Source organism: Thalassophryne amazonica, chromosome 6, assembly GCF_902500255.1.
Source record: "Thalassophryne amazonica chromosome 6, fThaAma1.1, whole genome shotgun sequence".
Lineage (NCBI taxonomy): Eukaryota > Metazoa > Chordata > Actinopteri > Batrachoidiformes > Batrachoididae > Thalassophryne > Thalassophryne amazonica.
In genome coordinates, this window is record NC_047108.1 from 25064618 (window position 1) to 25086684 (window position 22067).

Below are 22067 nucleotides of genomic sequence, written 5' to 3' on the forward strand. Positions count from 1 at the left end.
GGCTGGAATAATGTAGTTGCTTGCTTCAACTGACTGGTTCATTGTATTCTCTGATCATCTCACACACAGATCAGGCTGGCCATGCCTCCTCCTGCACAGATTATAAAACTAGAGGGTCACATTCTGTGGATGTCAACAGCGCAACTCGGTGAAAGGTCAGTGACTTACAGAAACAAATACGCAAGTGTGTATAATCACACTGAAGAGCTGTACCGTGTATTTTGCATACAGTTCTGTGCAACGGACCACACCCAAGCAGGAAGTCCAAAATACTGCAGTTCCTTGATTGGCTGCTTGAGTCTGGCTCCAAAAACTACCATAAGACTGATAAAATGTTGAACTTTAGAGCAGAAATAAACATGTTTACAGCCTGGTACAAAGCATGGTTTTGGTTTTTCAGATAAGGCCCTTTTTCACTACACAGAACTAGCACTACTCAGCTCGACTTTTTTTTTTTTTGCTTTTCCATTAGGGATAGTACCTGGTGCTATTTTTGGTATCTGCACAGCAGCGGTTCCAAGTGAGCCAAGCCGATACTAAATTGTGACATCAACAGGCTGCCGGGCACTGATTGGTCAGAGAATCTCATCACTGGAGCGTGATGTCTGACACAAGAATCAAAACCACCATTTGTAAATACTCGCAGCGGTGTTACAGTGCCCATGCTTTTCTTTCATTTTACGCAGAGTTTTTTTACTCGCACAAAACCACACCGTGGTCCATGGATGAGTTGCAGACATTTCTGTTTGGTGAGAGAGAGAGAGAGAGAGAGAGAGAGAAATCTGAGAAAGCTTTGTGATTACAGCACCAAAGAGACAAAGATAACTGAAGCTTTGGGGAATACAGAGACTGCATTTTTTTGTAGGATTTATTACAATTCTTATGTTTTTTTTTTTGTTTTTTTTTTTTTAGGGGTGGGCATTCTGTATGTATGTTTTTATCATTTTTTTTAAACTTGCTTTTGTTAATCACTTCCCATTTCTACCTTCATTATTGTCCAGGCAAGAAAAAAGGAGCCTGTTCTAGCAGGAGAATCTGTCCATCCTGAGTGAGTGAGGCTGAAGCTGAACTGGGCCCAGTGTGATTCACGCACCCGACTGATCCTCAAGGAAGCAAAAGAAGTGCAATTAATCAGGCATTCCTTGGCAAACGTGTCCAAGCGATGCCTGACCGGGGTGCGTGACGTGCCCCCCCCCGCCAGGACTATAGACACGTGGCACTTTTGTACAGTTTACTGTGTTGCACAAATTTTTTTTTTTTGTATTTGCTCATCTTTTAGTTGCAGTAAACACTGACTTACGTGATTGTATCATAATTTTCTGTCACCGCAGGCTGAGTCAACAGTAAAAAACACTTTGTCATTGATGTTTTGTTCTGGCTATACGAGGGTTGGGGTTTAATGAGATGTAACAATTTCAAACAAACTTGTATTGTAGTGTATAATTCTGCTGAATAACTTTAAGTATTAAGTAATTTTATTAAGTAATTTATTCAGATATTTTGAACAATCAGTTTTACTGTCTGTTTCCTTCCATTTACATTTATGACCCCATTAAATGTAAAATTTATTTTACTACTGGATTATGCTTAAACAGCTTTTCAAACTGGAGGCATTTAATTTAAATCAGTAAACCTTGGTAACTTTTACAAATCAAAATAATGTTACACGTGTGTGTGTGTGTGAATTTTTTTCTAACTTCTTAGTTTAAGATGTTTTAAGCCATAAAAGTTATGAATAATTGTGGGCGGGGTAGCTTTGAGTGACAGCAGCTGAGCCCAGCGTTTCCGACCATAACTCAGAGTTTCCTGGCAATGACCACTTGCTGTTGTGGAGGCTGTCTGTTGTTTTGAAGGATTTTATTACAAACACATGGAATAATAAGTTGTAAGATGTCTCTGCTGCAATATTTATGCAGAGGGCAAATCTCTTCACATTTAATGTGGAATGCCAATTATCTTCACCCGTTAGGTAGACTTAATGCACACAAACACCCAAACTGACACTAGTCTGTTAGCTGGTTCAGGTTCGTAACAGTGGGGCGTGTTCAGGCCTCGGTCTCACACACACACACACACACACACACACACACACACACACACACACACACACACACACACACACACACACACACACACACACACACACACACACACACACACACACACACACACACACACACACACACACACACACACACACACCGAAAAGGTATGTTACCAAAATAGGAGCACAATACATCAGCAGTCACACAGTTTACTTATGTATATGCATATTCACTCAGAAATATTACATATGTAATAGTCATATTTCAAATCTATTGATGCATTAAACAAGCACATTAAATAAGACTGAAAATTCTGTACAACACCTTCTTTAATACACTACTTAATAAAACTATTGTCTATCGAGTTTTTACCTTCAGATTCTAGTTCCAGATCTTGAGGAAGCTGTCCCAGGACCCTGTTGCCACTGCCATGCCATCATCTGTGACACCCAAGCAGCTCACCCGGTTATCATGACCAGCCAGGACACCTGCAGACACAAATGATTGAGTGAGTGGGGTTAGGATGCCAGATCTCTTCTTCAATAACCTTGAATATAAAAACCAGAATTACTGGAAAACAACTCGAAAAACATTTGACATATTTATAAAGTGTTATTTATAAATAAATGATAACCCTGTTGCCTCTGGAAAGACTGTAACCAACTCCAAAAACCCAAATATGTCTTAACACTACAGTATCTGGCAATGACACAATCACACTGACGCATGAAATATTTAAAATGAACTATTTAAGATATAACACAACTGGATTGTATTCTGGCATACAGGGTGTTGTCTCGTTGGGCTGATGTGCACCCCATATAATGTAGACCGGTCCATAACATTTGGACAGCAGCCTCCTGATTCATTTTATGTGCTGACAACTGGCTGGACCCAGTGATGTGAGTGGCCCAGGGGAGGGGGGTGGTGGTGGAAATGCCAGTGGACGCAAAATTCTGTCCATTCTTGTCACTCCCAAAGAGAATCGCAACAGCTCTGCTTCCTGTCTTTTTGTTAGTGCCCCCGTCTCTAAGCCATATAACATAGCTGGACTCACTACCATTTTGTAAACTTTCCCCTTCACTCTTGCAGATATTCTTCCATCAGATATCACTCCTGCCACCTTTCTCCACCCACTGAACCATACCTGAACTCTTTACTACACTCTCCATTAATTTGAACAGTTGACCCCAAGTATTTAAACTCCTCTACTTTCATCACTTCTACCCCTGCTATCCAGAGCATATCTCCACCTTTTCAGGCAAGATTCAACTTGCTCTCTATTCTCCCGACAGATCACAATGCCATCTGCAAACATCATAGTCCATGGAGACTCCTGTCTGATCTCAACAGTCAACTTGTCCATCACCATTGCAAACAAGAAAGGACTCGGAGCTAATCCTTGATGTAACCACCTCGACCTTGAATGAATGTCATTCCTACTGCGCATCTCACCGCTGTCACACTATGCTTGTACATGTCCTGCAATACCCTCACAAACGTCTCTGCCACTCCAGACTTCCTCTTACAATACCACAAGTTGTCTCTTGGCAACCTGTCATAAGCTTTCTCTAAATTCACAAACACACAATGTAACTCCTTCTGGCCTTCACTATACTTCATCAGTATTCTCAAAGCAAACATTGCATCTGTAGTGCTCTTTCTTGGCATGGAACCATATTGCTGCTCACAGATCTTCACCTGTTTTCAAAGCCTAGCTTCTACTACTCTTTCACATAACTTCATGCTGTGGCTGATCAACTTTATGCCTCTGTAGTTATTGCAGCTTTGCACATCACCCTTGTTCTTAAAAATAGGAACCAGGACACTTCATCTCCACTCTTCAGGCTCACTCCCCCTCACTTTCCAACATTTTATTAAACAATCTGGTTAGAAAATCCAGTACTATCTCTCCAAGACATTTCCCTGTCTACACTGGAATATCATTTGGACCAACTCCCACTCATCATCTTTTTCATAGCTGCCCTCATTTCATCCTTACTTATCCCTTTAACATACTCTTCCTTAAAAATTATCCTAACACCATTTCCCTTTCTATCCACACCAGGACAACTTGAACCCACTGCCTCTTGCTCTGCTCGTCTTGCATCCCTTCCACGTGGTCTCTTGCACACACGTCTACCTTTCTCCTCTCCATCATATCAGCCAGCTCTCTCCCTTTACCAGTCATACTGCCAACATTCAAAGTCCCGACTCTGACATCCACTCTTCCAATTTTCCTCTTCTCCCGCTGTCTCTGGACACATTTTCCTCCTCTTGTTTTTCTTTGTCCTGTAGTAACCCAATTTCTGCTGGCACCCTGTTGGGCAACAGCACCGGTGGCAGTCGTTAACCCATGCCTCGACCCCTCCGGTATGGAAATTCAATTTGTTATCTGCATCTTTAATTTTGTTGCTTTTTAGACCAGATGCCCTTCCTAATGCAACATTCATTTACCCGGGCTTGGGACCAGCACTCAAAATGTACTGGCTGCACACCCCATGTAGCTGAGTAAAAATAAAAACTGAAGAAAGAAATCACATGCACATACTTATTCACAGCCTTTACCATGAAGCTCAAAACTGAACTTAGGTTGCCTCCTGTTTCCACTAATCATTCTTGAGATGTTTCTACAGCTTAACTGGAGTCCACCTGGGGTGAATTCAGTTGACTGGACATGATTTGGAAAAAAAAATGCTCCTAGTGGTTGGATTGTGTCCAACTGTAATTAGGATGGGTTAAATGCAGTGGTGGGCACAGATAACCAAAAAATTAACTTCGATAACAGATAATCAGATGACTGAAAAGTTATCTTTGATAAAGATAAAACGATAAACCATCCAAAAATGTATCAGAAGTTACAGATAACCGATAAATTCCAGTATTATCTCTGGTACACTTGCAACTACTAACAAGCTGATTTGCTTCTGGTAGCATCAAAAGCAACAACAGACCCAAACAATGAGTCAGCACTTCTGTCTTTGAACATCTTGCCCCCTGCTGGAAACTCCTGTTTATTACATGGCTTCCAGCACAGAAGCAAGCTGAGAGGAGCCACAAAGCTCAACTCTCGACTCAATCACAACGCTGCTGTCAGGCGGAGGTCTTGGAAAATAAAGCAATGCTGAGTTATGGTTTGGTGTATAAATAAAATGAATACTGATAGAATAACTCCATTAATGTCAATTCTGTCATTTGTACAAAGTTAAAATATAACATATCTTTTAATGTTGAATAATGCACTAATTCTGAAGTTTTGTAACAAACAGACAGATCGCAAAGGATTCTGGGTAAAATGTGCCTCCGCCATCACTGGTTGAGTCATTCATTATGTAAACCAACACGTTAATGTGAGGTGTGTCATGTGTTGGTGTTTACAGATAAATGTGCTTTTGTAAAATATCCCATTTGTTTATTTGTAAAAACAGGCATTTTCAAAAAACAACAACAACAAAAAAAACTTGTAATTAGATAACCGTCTGATATAACCGCTGTCAAAAATAAATAGAACACTGCCATGATCTACTGGTGCCAGACGTTCAGTACTTAAGCTGGGTTTACACTGTACGAGTTTTGGCCCTTTTTCAGCAGATTTTTCATTCATGCGAGAATTTTTTGGATCGCACTGAGTTTCAGGTTAATCGCGCATCCTGCATCGTTTAGTATACATAGAGAAACGAGCTGCATTTAACATCTCACGACCACCTCCTGATTGCCGATCATATTGTCAGATGAAAATCAAACCCGTTTGATATTCTGGTCGGCCGTCGTGAGGGTATCCCGCTGCTGAAGCGCTACAAGCATCCAAACTCTCGCACTCTGCCTGTGCAAACACCACAGACCTGTCTTGTAATTTTTTTTTTTTTTTTAAACTTTGATGTCTATCGATAGTTTTTGTAAAAAATAAGAAATGTAAATTAAATTTGGAAAAAAAAAGCTTCTGTTTACGTTTTGCTTCTGGAAACACGAGTCCGACGTGTGGTTTTTGAACGTAAAATGTGTGTGAGAACATAAATCGTGCGCTCTGAACTTTTACACCATGGGGGTCTGTGGTACAGTTTGAGCTGGAACCGAGTACACTGATTGAAAATATCAGCCCAGCTTCAGGGCCAATACTGCCATGAACACTCCTGGCCAGTAGATGGCAGTAGAGACCGTAAAAACTTGCCAAAACAAAATTCCAGATAATCTGTGTCTGCTACATTTAAGATGCGTGAAATTTAATAAACGCAAACACAATAACAATGTTTATAAACCCAGAGAATATATTCACGAGAGTTTTAGGCAATAGAGTTTAATGCTGTTGTCCGTGGAGCCTGATGGGAGTGTCTGAAATGCATTTCTCATGTCGTGAACGTACTGAGATTACCTTATCATACCCATAATGCACTGGCACAGCATGTCCACAATAAAACCTTAAAAATTAGCGCATTACTTTAAAGCTAAAACATATGATATTTTCACTTTATAAAACTTCAGACGTGACGTTAATTTAAATAACTTGACCGAGTTTGGTTAAAATTTGAACCTAAATTAAAAATGTATGTCTCTGGATGACTTGGATGATCTTGGCCACGTTTCAGTATGGGGTTAAAAGAAATGAGTTTTTTTTTTGTGTGTGACCAGTTCTCCTTTGATTACGGAGGATAGAGCCATTTCTTCTAGAAGCAGTTCTCGTCTGTTTGCAGAGGGTAGAACTACACATCTGCTACGAGTCATTTAACAGGTAGGTGCTCACCTGATTTTAAATTTATAAATGTTTGTAGCTGTTCAGCATTGTTTACCACGCTATCGGTCTAAAAAGTATCAGACAAAAATTTATCGTAAGATAATTAGTCCGATAATGGTTTTTAAAGTTATCTAAAAAGATAATCCGATAATGAAAACATTATCTTCAATGATTATCGGTTATCGGAACTGTGCCCACCACTGGTTAACTGTAGAGGACAAATTTCACGGTACGAATGTACAATAACAATAAATTATTATTATTATAGATTTATTGTCTGACATTTTTAAAGTAATAACTATGTAATTCTCGATGCAGAGGTCAGTGAAATCAATGTGTGAGCGGAGAAAAAAGCTGCAAGTTAACATGAATTAAAAGCACAGCCTCTGCCACCCACCCCGAGCTTCATGACAGCCTGTGTGAAGCTCAACACGTAGAGTCCACACACAGCAAGAATGACTCCAAACTATCAGGAAAATGAGGACGAACTGTACGCACTGATCTTGCTGAGATCATTCAGATTTGCGGGTGTACGCTGTGCCACCCTCTGCTGAAGGATGAAGAGTCCATTGAGCTTGTGAGCCTTGTGCAGGTCTACAGGTTTGTCCCTGGTGTCCTTAGACAGCTCTTTGGTCTTGGCTATGGTGGATAGGTTGGAGTGTGACTGATTGAGTGTGTGAACAGGTGTCTTTTATACAGGTAACAAGTTCAAACAAAGAATTAATACAGGTAAAGAGTGCAGAATAGGAGAGCTTCTTAAAGAAAAATTAACAGATCTGTGAGAGCCAGAATTCTTGCTGGTTGGTAGGGGGTCAAATACTTATTTCATGCAATAAAATGCAAATTACTTATTTAAAAAAAATTATACAATGTGATTTTCTGGATTTTTTTTTTTTAGATTCTGTCTCTCACAGTTGAAGTGTACTACCTACGATAAAAATTACAGACCTCTCCATTCTTTGTAGGTGGGTCTACATGTTTTCTATGTCAACAACATTTTATTGAGTCTTAAAGTAAATAAATATGGAACTTGATCTCTGGACTTTAAGAAAATCTACATGGTGGATTCCTGATCTCTGGACAAATAGGAATAAACAAAATCTGTAGTTTTTGTCAAAAGCATTTCCTTTCAGACATTTTGGCATGAATGTCACTCCATACATCTGAGCTGAGCTCAGCCGGCTGCTGCATGTCAGCGCAGGACGTCTCATTTTGGGAGGAAAAAAAAATGTTTTGATCAATTGCAGTTTACTGTTTGTATTACGTTTGGAAAGAGTTGTCATTCGATTTAAACAGCAATTTGCTGTGAATTTATTAATTCCGACTGAACTTTCTAACTTGATTTTGCGCAGCTTTTGGATCTGTGCGAACGGAACGGAGGATGAGTATCCTTTCTTTCTCGCAACAAGACAGGAGTCCCTGTTAGTGACTTTAATCTGCACAAAAGTGACTCACAACTGACATATTTTAATGGCTTTGCTGTTTCTGAAAAGCAGCAAAGCAAAGAACCAACAAAGCAGCGGGTCAGAGTGCAATCAACATAGAGCAATGACAATTTTCCCGACAAATACACTCAAAAACAACGAACGCTCTGAAGGACCAATAAGGGAACAGTCAGCAAAAAGGCTATTGATGTCGGTGGATCGAATCATTTCTTAAAGGAGACCTGCACTGAAAAAAATGCAGTCAGATTTTTTGAACAAAAAATGACTTACATTTACACATGAGATCCTTCTGAATGTAGTAAAGTAAATCTGCAAGCCCAGATCTGTCATTCAACGGAGAAATCTTCATTTGAAAATGACAAATTTACAGCTAACATTTAGCCCTCCGCAAATTGTCCCTCTCATCATGGACGCTACCAAGACGTCACAGACAAGACCCTCTCCCAGCATGCATTGCGCCAATTGTAATTAGTGGATTTACGTCAGTTTGCATCGCTTACCTTTTTGTCTTATACAGAAGGATCAACGTTTTTTTTTTAAACTTTATATTGTCTTGCGGGTACGTTTGGTGAGTATACATTTATTTTTATTTTTGCCTGAAAATTATTTTGGGGACTTTTTCATACGCCCCTTTGATTGAGTGGTGTCGCAATGAAACTACTGTCTTTCGCCTCTGGTACCATCGCGGGATATGGAGGCGAGACCTGCAAAGAATCCCAGTCATTAAAAATATATAAACCTCTCTCAGCGTCCATGGAGCTCTGGGGCTCCGATTGCCGAGACGTGCGGTGCTGTGGATTTTGCCGCAAGAAGTCTGTCCTTGCAGCAACAGGTGTACCGGCCGCTTCGCATTAAAACAGCGAGCATAATCTCAGGACTTGTGCCAAGTGTGCTGCTGCTCCATTCAGTAGACAGAGAGGTTGTGCGCTGAATCTGGCACAACACCGGCTGCAAAGCAGACACGGGCGGTGTGAGTGGCCCGCGTCGGCGGTTAACGAGCTCATTAACGAGCCTGCAGACTTAATAAGCGCAGCGGAGGCAGAGAGCGGGTGAGGAAGAATGGCGCCCGCTGTCGATGTCGTTGCTAATCTGATCACACAGATCTGTATCTCACATTCATTGCAGTTTACTTTTGGATGTTGAAACCAGGACGTGTATAACTAACATTACTAACAGATAAAATCAATTTCAATGCGGGATCAGACTGAAGGCGGGAGCGCGTCATCTTGTCCCTGACGTCATGGAAATGATACGGCTGTACCAACTGTTTTCACAGAGGGCTAAATTTTAGCTGCAAATTTGTCATTTTTAAACGAAGATTTCTCCGCTGAATTATAAATTTGGGCTTACAGATTTACTTTACTGCATTCACAAGGGTCTTATAAATACATATCAGCTATTTCTTTCTGAAATCTGACCACATTTATTTCAATGCAGGTCTACTTTAACGATTCTCGAAAAGAACCGGTTCCCGATACCCAACCCTATTCTTGTGTAAATTAATTCAAAGCCACAATGTCTTTTTTTTCAATGAAAGAAAGTCTACCTTAAAAAAACAAAAAAACAAAAAAACATTCTTGCGTAAATTCCTGAGAATCCACTGAAGCCATGTCTTTTTTCCCCAATGAAAGAAAGTCAAGATTAATTTAAAAAAGTCATCATCTTGTCTAAAATCCTGTTTGTTGAACAGTACAATATTTATTTTCCAGAGACAAAAAAAAAAAAAAAAAAAATTGTTACCATGTTTCTTGATGGCACAAGATGCAGTTTGCTTTGCCCGTTTCTTTTAGCTTCCAGATGTGTTAAATTCAAGCCAGCGACATGTCCTTGTCGCTCCGTGACACAGACATGCTGCAAAATTCTTCTTTTAAAAACTTGATGGCTCTAAAAGTATGCGATGGCCACATGCTACTTTTAGGTTCAGCTTCTTGGAGCAGGCACACAAGCATCACTGTAGCAACCAACCAGTCCCGCTGTCGTAACAACCATGCTTTGAGTGAGCCATTTTTCTCCGGGGAGTTCCGCTGACACTGATTTGTATCTGTTATACAGAACGGTGCCCGCAGACTTATAAAACTTGCACGATGTCAGAAATAAAAGAATGCTTTGCAATAGGCAATTTAAAAACTAACAATCACGATTAGGCTACAACACCAACACCTTTTTATCTTTTGTTATTCTCACACTCATTGCATGTGTACAATGACAAATAAAGCTTCTATTCTGTTCTAAAAATGTGACTGCGTGTTACATTTATTTTTCAATTGGGTGTTTGGGATGATGATGTGACAATGTGAGACTTCATATCCACTATGAAGTCTCGCTGAAGTTTCCAATCAGTTTTCCAGCAAATGCGTACCTGAAATCCTACCCGGATGGATCTGGAAAATGAGGGGAAAACAAAACCCCATGGAAAATTTTGCCGCGACAAAAGAAATGCCAGGAAGACTCGCATCAGTGCAGAAAGAACACCCACAAACACATTCATTGACTTTGTAATGTCACTGTGATGCCATGATGCAACACCGGGTGTTAAAAACCCGTGTGTTTGTTTGTATAATTATTTTACCTGCTCGGTCAGCTTTCAGGGTGTCCCAGACATTGCAGTTGAAGTCATCATAGCCAGCCAATAGTAAGCGACCACTCTTTGAGAACGCCACTGAGGTGATTCCACAGATGATGTTGTCATGTGAATAAACCATCAGCTCCTGGTCAGCACGGAGGTCAAACAGCCGGCAGGTAGCATCGTCTGACCCCGTAGCAAAAGCATTGCCATTGGGGAAGAACTGCAACAAGCCAAATGGGAAATTATGTTCTTACTTTTATTTATTTTAACTATGCTCTTCTCATGACAGTCTTGGTGCAAAACATAAGGCTCATTTTGTCACAGACCGTCTCGTCCTCTTTCGGCTGCTCCCGTTAGGGGTCATCACAGCAGCTGAACCGGTTTCATCTCACCCTGTCCTCTGCAACTTCCTCTGTCACAACAACCACCTAACTCCTTCTGGCCTTCTCCAGACTTCCTCTTACAATACCACAAGTCGTCTCTTGGCACCCTGTCATAAGCTTTCTCTAAATTCGCAAACACACAATGTAACTCCTTCTGGCCTTCACTAAACTTCTCCATAAGTATTCTTAAAGCAAACATTGCAACTGTAGCGCTCTTTCTCAGCATGAAACCATATTGCTGCTCACAGATCTTCACCTATTTTCAAAGCTTTCCCATAACTTCATGCTGTGGCTGATCAACTTTATGCCCCTGTAGTTATTGCAATGCTGCACATCATCATTGTTCTTAAAAATAGGAACCAGCACACTTCATCTCCACTCCTCAGGCATCATCTCACTTTCCAAGATTTTATTAATTATTAGTCTGGTTAGAAACTCCACTGCCATCTCTCCAAGACATTTTCATACCTCCACTGAAGTGTCATGTGGACCAATTGCCTTTTGATAGCTGCCCTCACTTCATTCTTACTTATCCCTTGTACTTCCTGATTTACTCTCTCCACATCATCCAGACTTTTCTCTCTCTCATTTTCTTCATTCATCAGCTCCTCACTTTCTCAACACAGACCCTCTCAGTTTGCCTTAAAAAAATGTTTGTATGGTTGTACAAACATCACCAAAAGTGAATGGCAGTGGTACAAGAAAAAGGTGAGTGCAGTGAAAACAGTCATCTACAGCAACCTACAACTAATAATTCAGACCAGACCAAAGGAGTGCTGGGTGCAAGAACACTGGTTTTACATGCTGAAGGTAAATGTGCCCTTTATGATGTTCCCCCTCTCATGTAAAGTATCTGTCTTGTGATGGATTTCGTGACAGTTCAGTCGACTGTAGACAGAGACCACAAAGACAAGGTTTGTTTTCCGTAAAGATGACAAATTTTTCTGATTGGTTACCGGAAGAGGCACGGCAATGACACCATAGCGCATTTCTTGAAAGTTATGAGATTCAATTTAAAGAGCTTGGAGAAGCTACACAAATAAGATGATGCACTCTGCAAAACAAACGCTGGGTGTAGCATCATTACTCGCAGTGGCCACATGCACCGTCCTCATTTAGAGCAACTAAAGAAGATGATGAAAAAAAAGATGGTTGCGCTTTGGTGAGGGGATGCTATAGGCTTGTTGCATGGGAACATGTCCACTGACTTATTGTTTCCTGTTACAGAGTACATCACATTTTTGTACATCACAAAAACATACACCCTAGAGATGACATACCAATGACACAGGTCAGCTGTTTATGGAATGTCACTAGTTAAGGTATAGTTAAGATGTAGTTACTATTTAGTCATCTGTTTCTTTGAATGTATCTGATACCAGGTCCATTAATGATGCACAGACATGGTAGGTTGTGATTTTTGTACGTCACGCTCTATAGCATTCCAGTTGTTACAGAAACAGCTTGGAACTATGCCATGAGTTGGAGTGTACTGTTGTTTGGTACTCACAATACATCGTAGTTTGAACACTTCAAGCAGTAGCTAACAGTTCCAACAAATCTCTGTTGTTGTACGTCACGTTTTTGTATACGTCACATTTTTGTGTATCATGTATTGGACCATAAATACGGACATGCTGTAGGAAGAGTATTAGTTTTAAGGAAGTAGACTAGTAAGAGTATGGTCCAAGAATCTTCAAAAATGCATTTTTTTTTTTTTTGCCTGCAACAAGGTGCCCTGAATTTTGAATATGTCTCCACACTGAGCAGGTATTAAGCTCTGAAACTTCACAGGTTAATACTCTAAACAGTACTCTTTAAAATGGTATAGTACATTACATATTTTAAGGTACTTAATTTTCTACCCTGTGGTGGCTAGAATCTGTAAGTGTTCCCATGCTACGAGCCTATATGGACATGGAGCATAATACTGTCCTATCTATCCATAGAGTAAAATTGACAAATTTGATCACGATCCCAGTCAGAGATGGGTTAATCATGCAATCCTACTTTAACCCTTGTGTGGTGTTCGGGTCTGTGGGACCCGTTTTCATTTTTTATTAAAAGAAAAATAATACAATTAATTATTTTTTCAAACTCAGACTCACTGGCCTTGTCTCATTTTCTGTGAAGAGCATATGTCAGAATACAATTTTAATGAGCACACACCGTACACCCACCCTACACATTTCTATTACATGTAAGATGTTCAGGTCCACTGGACCCAGAGCTAACAGTAGTGTGGACATCGATGTTCTGTGTACCTATACTCTGTCCTCCTCCTGTCTGGGCCTGCTGTGAGAGAGAGAGAGAGAGCGAGAGCGAGAGAGACTGTAAATGAGTTTTGTGTTTCTGCACCTGCAGTTCCCACACACTGCTGCAACATTCAAGCATCAACGCTGTCTGCTCTCATTTTCCCATACATTTGACCCTTTGACTTGACCCCCTGTCTTGCGGGAATGTTTATTTTCTCACACTCTATCTGCTATAAGGGGACGGTACACTATAAATATAGCTTTGCCAGTGTGGTTTCTTATCACAACTGATCAACATGGCCAAAGGGTACTCTGTGCAGAGGGCCCTGGAATTGATTTTTGATGATGATGTAGAGGGAGAGGATTTAGAAGAAGAGGTTTCCGAATTTGAAGATCACATTTCTGAAAATTCAGAGTCTGACAGTGACTCTGAAGAAGATGATGAGATCGAGCATCAAGTTCCGAAATGAATACGAGCCACATCCCCAGGCCGTCAGCAGCCAGCCACAAGACCAGAACAAGACAGTCAGCATGGAGCAAGTGAGGAAATATGGATGTCGAAAAATTTTGAAACTGAATGGTCTTCTTGCCCAAGAAAAGAACCACCCCGCAAAGCTGCCAATATAATTAGGATGCAACCAGGGCCAACATGGATGGCAGTTACTCACACAGAGGAGGAAAGACAACATGTCCCCAGAACCCCAGCCTCTGCAGCCATCGTGAGGAGGATTCAGGAGGAGAATGCTGGTGCCCTATCCACCCATCCTACAAACCACAATCTGCAGAGCTTGAAGTAAGTGTGTGATGCTGTTGCAGTACATGTCTGGCACTCATGTCTTGTGAGAGGGAGAGAGGTGTTTGTTAAATTCCTGATCTTTTCATTATTCTAGGTTGTGAACACCAGCAACAAGAAGCAGTGCGAAGTGTGGACCCAAGATGGACAGAAAAGCACAATATACATGCATCAAGTGCAAAAAGTATATCTGCAACACACACAGTAAAACTCTGCCCATCATGTGTTGTATAGGCTAGTGTGGCTAAAGGCCATGTGTCCAATGGAGCTGATGTGTTGTCTTGACTAATATGTTTACATGTTATGTGTTCATGTGTTGTGCTTGGTGCTGTGCACCTGAATGGGTTAAATTTCTGAGTTCAAAGAAATAAAAGTCAGTAATTTTGAAAACCTTGCTTCACTTGTAAATTTGTTTCCACTCATCTTGATTTAATTGATTTTCTTTATTATGTTTTAAATAATAACTTATAAATGTGATCTAACAAAGTTAAAAGGCAAATATTAACCATATATACGGTTTATACTGCTTGTATTTGGGTGAAGTAAACATCTGTTGAGTATTTTAACATAAAAGTGTTTGATTGTGAGGCATTAAAAACCACAAATGCAACGGGTCCACCAGACCCACAAACACTGGATGGGTAACAACAATATGAACACCACATGAGGGTTAAATGTTTTTGATGAAAACATTTTGTTTTATATAAGTAACATTTTCAATATAGGATTATTACTTGCCAGAACTGAGGTATTTCTACCTGAATGCTTTTTGTGGTGTGTGTTCTCACCACAGACTAAATATGACCACATGCAATGTACATCCATTAAAATCCCGCTGATACTATTTAAAGACTCCACTTTCTGAGAATCCTCAGGCAAAATAACAAACCAGAGATTTCTCACGTCTTTTTACCACTCTTCCATCCTCACATACTGCCTTTGTATGTGGTTTACCAGCTGCATGGTGGAAAACAGGAAAGAACTCCAAAGGGTTACCAAAATGGCAGATCAGATTAGTGGGTGCCCTCTAGTCACACTGGAGGACCTTCATGGCTCTTACTGTCTCAAGAGAGCCAACATCATCCTAAAGGACTAATCCCACCCTGGTCATTCTCTGTTTGAGCTGCTGCCATCAGGCAGATGGTACAGGGCCATTAAAGCAAGTTTTTCAAGCAGATTAAAAAAAAACAGTTTCTACCGAACTACTGTTAGAGCTTTGAATGCCACTGGAACCAAATAGCTAGGTCACATACCACACTTGAAATGAGTGCAATTTTTTTATGTGCAATATCCACTTACCACTGAAATATCTACACTTTGTATAGCTACTCTCTTTTTTTTTTTTTAAATATACAGTCTCTTTTGGCTATTATGTACTTAAAAAATTTTTAATTTGCGCTTTGAAAACACTTTTTTCATTCTGTTAAATTTTACATTTCTTTTCTTCTCCAGACCTTTTAAGTCTGCGTGCGATTTACTCAGGTTTATATTTGCACTGAAAGGCTTCTATCTTACCTTTCACTGTACTTGTTACAATGACAATACAGAATCTGACCCTTATACTCACTGAAGCCTGTCCCGGATGAACAAAAGCATCTACCTACCACCAAATATGCAGCTGGCATTTCAGAAATTGTCCTGAATAAATAGGGCAACCTCAAAAATAGCAAGCTGAGGAAAGGGTTGTGGAGTCTGATGTAATTCATGAGACTCTCTAAAGTGGTGTACGTACACTAAACCATTCCATATAATGAGTTCCACATGACCACATTGAGTCTGTGTGTTCCACAGTCCCAATGGAACTGCTTCACTTCAGATGTGCATCTGGTGCATTCTAGTGTTTATTGTTAGATCACCCACCTGAAAGGACTGTGACTTGGTCTGTTCGTAAAGTTCAAAACCAACTTTGAAGTTTTTAAAAAGACTAACCTACGCCTAATTATTCAACACACAATCTATTTTTACTCAAAGATACATTTGATGACGACCAAGTAAGGAAGGTTAAAACAAACATGGAAGTAACATGAGAAAATAACGTCGATATTGAAAAACTCAACTTTGTGAAAAATTCACTCAAGCTAAAGTGTACTGGATTAATAATTTGCAAAATGTGAGTGTGTCTGTAGCCTTACGCAAATGGCGTTGATGTCTGATTCATGGCCAGTGAAGGTCTGTCGACACATTCCTTCTCTAATGTCCCACAGTTTGGCTGAGGCATCGCAGGCTCCAGAGACAAACAGCCTGGTGTCAGGTGCCAGAGAGAGGCTCATAACATCCCCAGTATGACCAGCAAATGTAGTCGTTTGCTGACCAGTCTCAATGTCCCAGAGAGCACTGAGAAAGAGGGGGGAAAAGCCAAAGGAATACTGTTAGAAAATAAACAATTGTGCTTCCATTCTGTAAAGATTTGTTGAAGTCAAAGTGGCTTTGATGAATTGTGTTCGCAATTGTCAAATTCATACAAGATGACAAAATTAAATGCAGAAGTCCAGTTATCAGAGCAGAATTATCTTCATGCACATTTTCGTATGGTGTGCTACCACTGTGTCAGGTTACACTGATGTCCAACGGTAAGAGTCACCACAGCACTAACAGGACCCGTGGAGAGGTGGCGATTCATATACTGAACAAAACTATAACTCAACACTTGTGTTGCGAATATTCAGGTCTCACACGGAGGCACAATAAAGATGCAGCAAATTTACAGGTCTCGCAATGGGGGACCATAAAGATGTAACAAATTGGTCAATTCTAGATCGGCTCACATGGGAGCACCAAAATAAAATATAATTAGGTATTGTTAAACTCCCAAATTGAATTAGATTGGCCTAGACCTCATTTAATGGGTCACCAAAATAATTAATAATTTTAGGGTTTAATAATTATTTAATATTTAATTTACTCGGGGCACCACCTATTTGAAGCATAGGTTTTTTTTTTAAACATTCATTAATTTATATGTCTCAATTTAATCAATCAGTCTCAATTTAATTAATCAGCCTCAGGTCTGAAAGTCTGAATTGTACAAGACAATTGACCAAAGGTTTCCTTCTGAACACAAAATGAACCATAGCAGAAATATTTGCAATTTATTTACAATTATACAAGAAATGAACAGCTTACTGGCATTTTTGTGGACCGTGATTAAATAAGTTCATTTATGGACACAATTTGCTTAACTCATGAGACGTGAAAGAAAGAGATGAAGTTTAAAGACTAAGTAAATAAATCCAATTACAATTTAGTGATGAAATTTGAAGCCAATTATTCTTACAAAAAATATTAAAGAAACATATGAATACATTTAAAAAAAGAAGAAGAAGAATAAGGAGAAGCCACTTTGTATCCATTGACAAACCCTTTTTTCTGTAACCTTTAACTGGGTCACTTAGCTGGTCCGTCGAGGAGATGGTTCGGCCGAAATTGAGACAAGAACAAAACAAAATGAATGCCACGTGGTAGCTTCAGCTAGGTTAGCTTAGCATGGGGCCTTGTTGACCTAAAAATAATTAAGCGTTTTAAAGCAAGGAAGAGTTGCAAAGCACTCCAAGAGAGAGATAGGAAAAATGCAAAACCCGAGCAGAAACTCTGTTCTAACTTTTAAAGGGGGACTGACGTCACCAAACTCCACCCATTTAGGGTGTGTAACTTCACAGAAAACTTCATGTCCAAAGGGCAGACACATATGATTCAACTATTTAAACACTAACTATTTTGGTATACTATTGTTCTAAGACACTCAAATGGATACACAATATTAATTATCACTTAAACACTCCAAAACAGAATATTTCACCATCAACATATTGATAATGCAGAAAGATCACACTTAAACACACATCAGTTACAAGGAACATGTCAATAAAATGGAATGATTATATGCAAAGCACCTGGCTTGATTAATCAATACAAACATTAGAAGTTTTATATATATGAATAAGATAATACTGATGGATTTTTTTTAAATTTTATTTTAAGCAAAGGTCTTTTCTTTTACTTAGACCTAAAGATAAAAGCTGATTGTCAAGACTCAGAGTTTAAGACCAGGTCTCGTCATCGGGGAAGGTCCTCTGGCAGTGCGGAGTCATAAAATTTGGGATCTCCTGGCCTGGAGAAGCTCAGATTCTGACGTGAAGCAATTATAATGTCATGTAATTCATAGTAACCGAAAATTCACTGATAAAAAGGCAAGGGCTCTCCTTTGAAGAACTTTGAGTTACAGTTCTGTTTTGCTGTGAAGCACAGTGTTGGCCCATGGGGGGATGTCTCCATCTTATCTCCAGACGGACCAATTGACTTAAGAATTTCTCAACTGAGAGTGAAACACAGTCTGTCTTCAGTTCAAAACTCAGGTTTTTGTTGAGACAGCACTGATGTATTTATTTAATTAGGACGAACCGAGGCCATGGGCTAGAGTTGTTTTTGCTGCCATTTTTCATGAGCTGAAGTCGGGGATCTTTTCTACACAAGACATTTTCACTCAAATATTGTTCACAATTCTGTCTAAATCTGTGTTAGTGAGCACTTCTCCTTTACTGAGATAATCCATCCCACCTCACAGGTGTGACATATCAAGATGCTGATTAGACAGCATGATTATTGCACAGGTGTGCCTTAGGCTGGGCACAACAAAAAGGCCTCTCTGAAATGTTCAGTTTTATCACACAGCCACAGATGTCGCAGGTTTTGAGGAAGTGTGCAATTGGTATGCTGACTGCAGGAATGTCCTCCAGAGCTGTTGTTCGTGAACTGATTTCTCCACCATAAGCCGTCTCCAAAGGCGATTCAGAGAATTTTGCAGTACATCCAACCGGCCTCACAATCGCAGACCACATGTAACCACAGCGGCTCAAACCCTCCACATCCAGCATGTTCACCTCCAAGATCGTCTGAGACCAGCCACCCGGACAGCTGCTGCAACAATCAGTTTTCAGAACCAAAGAATTTCTGCACAAACTGGCAGAAGACATCTCAGGGAAGCTCATCTGTATGCTCGCCGTCCTCATCGAGGTCTCATACTGACTGCAGTTTGTTGTTGTAACAAACTTGAGTGAGCAAATACATTTGATTGCATCTGGCATGTTGAAGAGGTGTTCGCTTCACGGATGAATCCTGGTTTTCACTGTTCAGGGCAGATGGCAGACAGCGTGTGAGGCATTGCGTGGGTGAGTGGTTTGCTGATGACAACGCGGTGGATTGAGTGGTCCATGGTGGTGGTGGGGCTATGGTAAGGGCCACAATGAACACAGGTGCATTTTATTGATGGCATTTTGAATGCACCAAGATACTGTGATGGGGATCTTGATGCCCATTCTTGTGGCATTCATTCACAACCACCACCTCACGTTATAGGATGATAATGCACGGCTCCAACATTGCAAGGATCTGTACACAATTCCTGGACCGCTAGAAGCATCCCAGTTCTTGCATGGAAAGCATACTCACTGGACAGGTCATCCACTAAGCATGTTTGGGATGCTCTGGATTGGCGTATATGACAGCATGTTCCAGTTGCTGCCAATATCCAGCAACTTCACACAGCCATTGAAGAGGAGTGGACCAACATTTCACAGGCCAGTCAACAACCTGATTAACTCTATGCGAAGGAGATGTGTTTCACTGCGTGAGGTAATCGGTGCTCATACCAGATACTGACTGGTTTTCTGTCCCCCCAAATAAAGCAAAACCGCACATTTCAGAGTGGCCTTTTATTGCGACCAGCCTAAGGCACACCTGTGCAATAATCATGCTGTCTAATTAGCATACTGATATGCTTCACTTGTGAGGTGGGAGGGATTATCTCAGCAAAGCAGAAGTGCTCACTAACAGATTGAGACAGATTTCTGAACAACAGAGAGAAATTGGTCTTTTGTGTATATAGAAAATGTTTTAGATCTTTGAGCTCAGCTCATGAAAAATGGGAGCAAAAGCAGAAATGTTGCCTTTATATCTTTGTTCAGTATACATACCCACTTCAAATTTTTGTATTAGGGGAGAATAATACAATATTACATGATAAAATAATTCAAGATTTATGTACAAAAACATTCCAATTCAGTTTTTGGAAGATTTGGGATACTTTTTTGGGGGGGGGGGCTCACATATTTAAAACTATTAGCTTTTACATGGATATCTCAGTCTTTAATCACACAATGCATTGTGGAAAGTTGTCCTGGTTTCTGAGTAGCAGTGAGACAATCCCTCGGACGACATGCTCCAATGTGGAAAACATGATGTTGGTAAAGAAAAGCAGTCTCCAGTGACTAATTTGTGATCATGAGAAAGTGTAGATGTTGTGTTATGATTGCAACAATTACTCATATCACATATAAGTCACCTACACACCAATGTAGAGGGTGTACTAATATTCTTGCCTTATTTTGCCAAGATTTGCAGTCAGGCATACGTCGGCATTCAGTTTTATTATAACCCTCTCTGTGGTCAGAAAGTAAGCGTTAACATGTACACACGCAGTGTTCATTCATTTCTGCAATTCAGCTGACAGAATTTGATCTTTCACATGAACACATGATGCAAAGAAGAAAAATTCCACAAAATATCCATAAATAAGATGGCTGAAGTTCTAAAATGTTCCCCAAAAAAGCAGATGACTTGGAAAAAGCTGCCATTTGATGCAGAACAGTTAAATTAAGACGGAACTGCTACTGCTTAAGCAAAATATTTATAAATGGAAATCAGAGATGAAGTGAACACGGCTGACAGCAGATGAGCAGAAACACTGTGGCACAGTTCGTGACCGTTTGGGAAACTCCTGGGGGCTCGCCACCTTTGTTGTCCGTGCCACAGACACCCAATGCAAACAAGCACAGCCAGCACCTGCCAAACCTGAGGAGCCAGTTGCGCGGCGGCGCAGGAAAAACACCTCCGTGTTGATAACCATTTGTAAAATCCAGGCGGCTTTTGATGGCTTTCAGTGGAGTGAGTATATGAGAAATTGTTTATCAGCTGGAGATGTTCCAACTTGTCCTCAAGGCTTCCAACAGAGGTGTTTTTCCTGTGGCGGAGCATCGCGGCGGCTGCGAGCCGACGCTGCAATCCGCCCGCACGTCTTTCATTAAAAAAATCTCCTTTAACAGTGGAATATCCGGATAAAATGCTGAAACCGACTTCTTCTGAAACTTCTCTGTTCTCTCACGACGTCCTGGATCAACAGAGCCTGAAATGTGGAGGTTTTAAGCTTGAAACAGGCTGATGACGCCGCCTGAGAGCGCTGCGCGACGTCTCGCACCGTGAAAAGTCCTTAAAGCGACAGAATCACCTCAAAATCTCTCATCAGCTGTTAAAATTTTCACTGAAGACCAGCTTAATTTTTCAAACCATGTCCACTTCGATGTGTCTCACAGGTTTAGAAAAAATTTTGATCAAACAAAGCGCCAGTCTCTCAGCAACTTCTCAGACAAAGGAATTCCGACGAGGGGCTGGACGACTCCTCCCACAAGGAGTGCACACAGGCGAATGACGTCACCGACAGGCGTGGAAAAACTCACGCATGCGCACGAGGGTTCAAGCATGTCTGACGTAAAAACATATGAATGAAATCCATATAGTTTTTGAAAAAAATACAAAGGACCTATACTTTACGGACAGACCTCGTAGCTGATATGTATTTATAAGACCCTTATGAATGCAGGAAAGTAAATCTGCAAGCCTAAATTTGTAATTCAGCGGAGAAATCTTTGTTTAAAATGACAAATTTGCAGCTAAAATTTGGCCCTCCGCGAAAACTGTTTGTACATCCGGGTGCGGCAGAAGATGGAGCGCTAGCGCCATCAGTCCGATACTGCATTGAAATTGATTTTATCTGTTAGTAATGTTACTGTTATACACATC

General features: G+C 40.4%; 1 protein-coding gene across 1 annotated transcript in view; it reads right to left on the reverse strand.

Moving 5' to 3' along the window:
* The window catches only part of LOC117511972 (guanine nucleotide-binding protein G(I)/G(S)/G(T) subunit beta-1), a 112835-nt gene that overhangs the window by 4888 nt on the left and 85880 nt on the right, over positions 1-22067 (reverse strand). The window contains exons 8-10 of the mRNA XM_034171906.1: positions 16349-16550; positions 10789-11005; positions 2418-2533 (exon numbers count right to left, since the gene is read on the reverse strand). Coding sequence (XP_034027797.1) covers positions 2427-2533; positions 10789-11005; positions 16349-16550 — 526 coding nt within the window. The 3' untranslated portion in view covers positions 2418-2426. The remainder of the gene's footprint in view (positions 1-2417; positions 2534-10788; positions 11006-16348; positions 16551-22067) is intronic.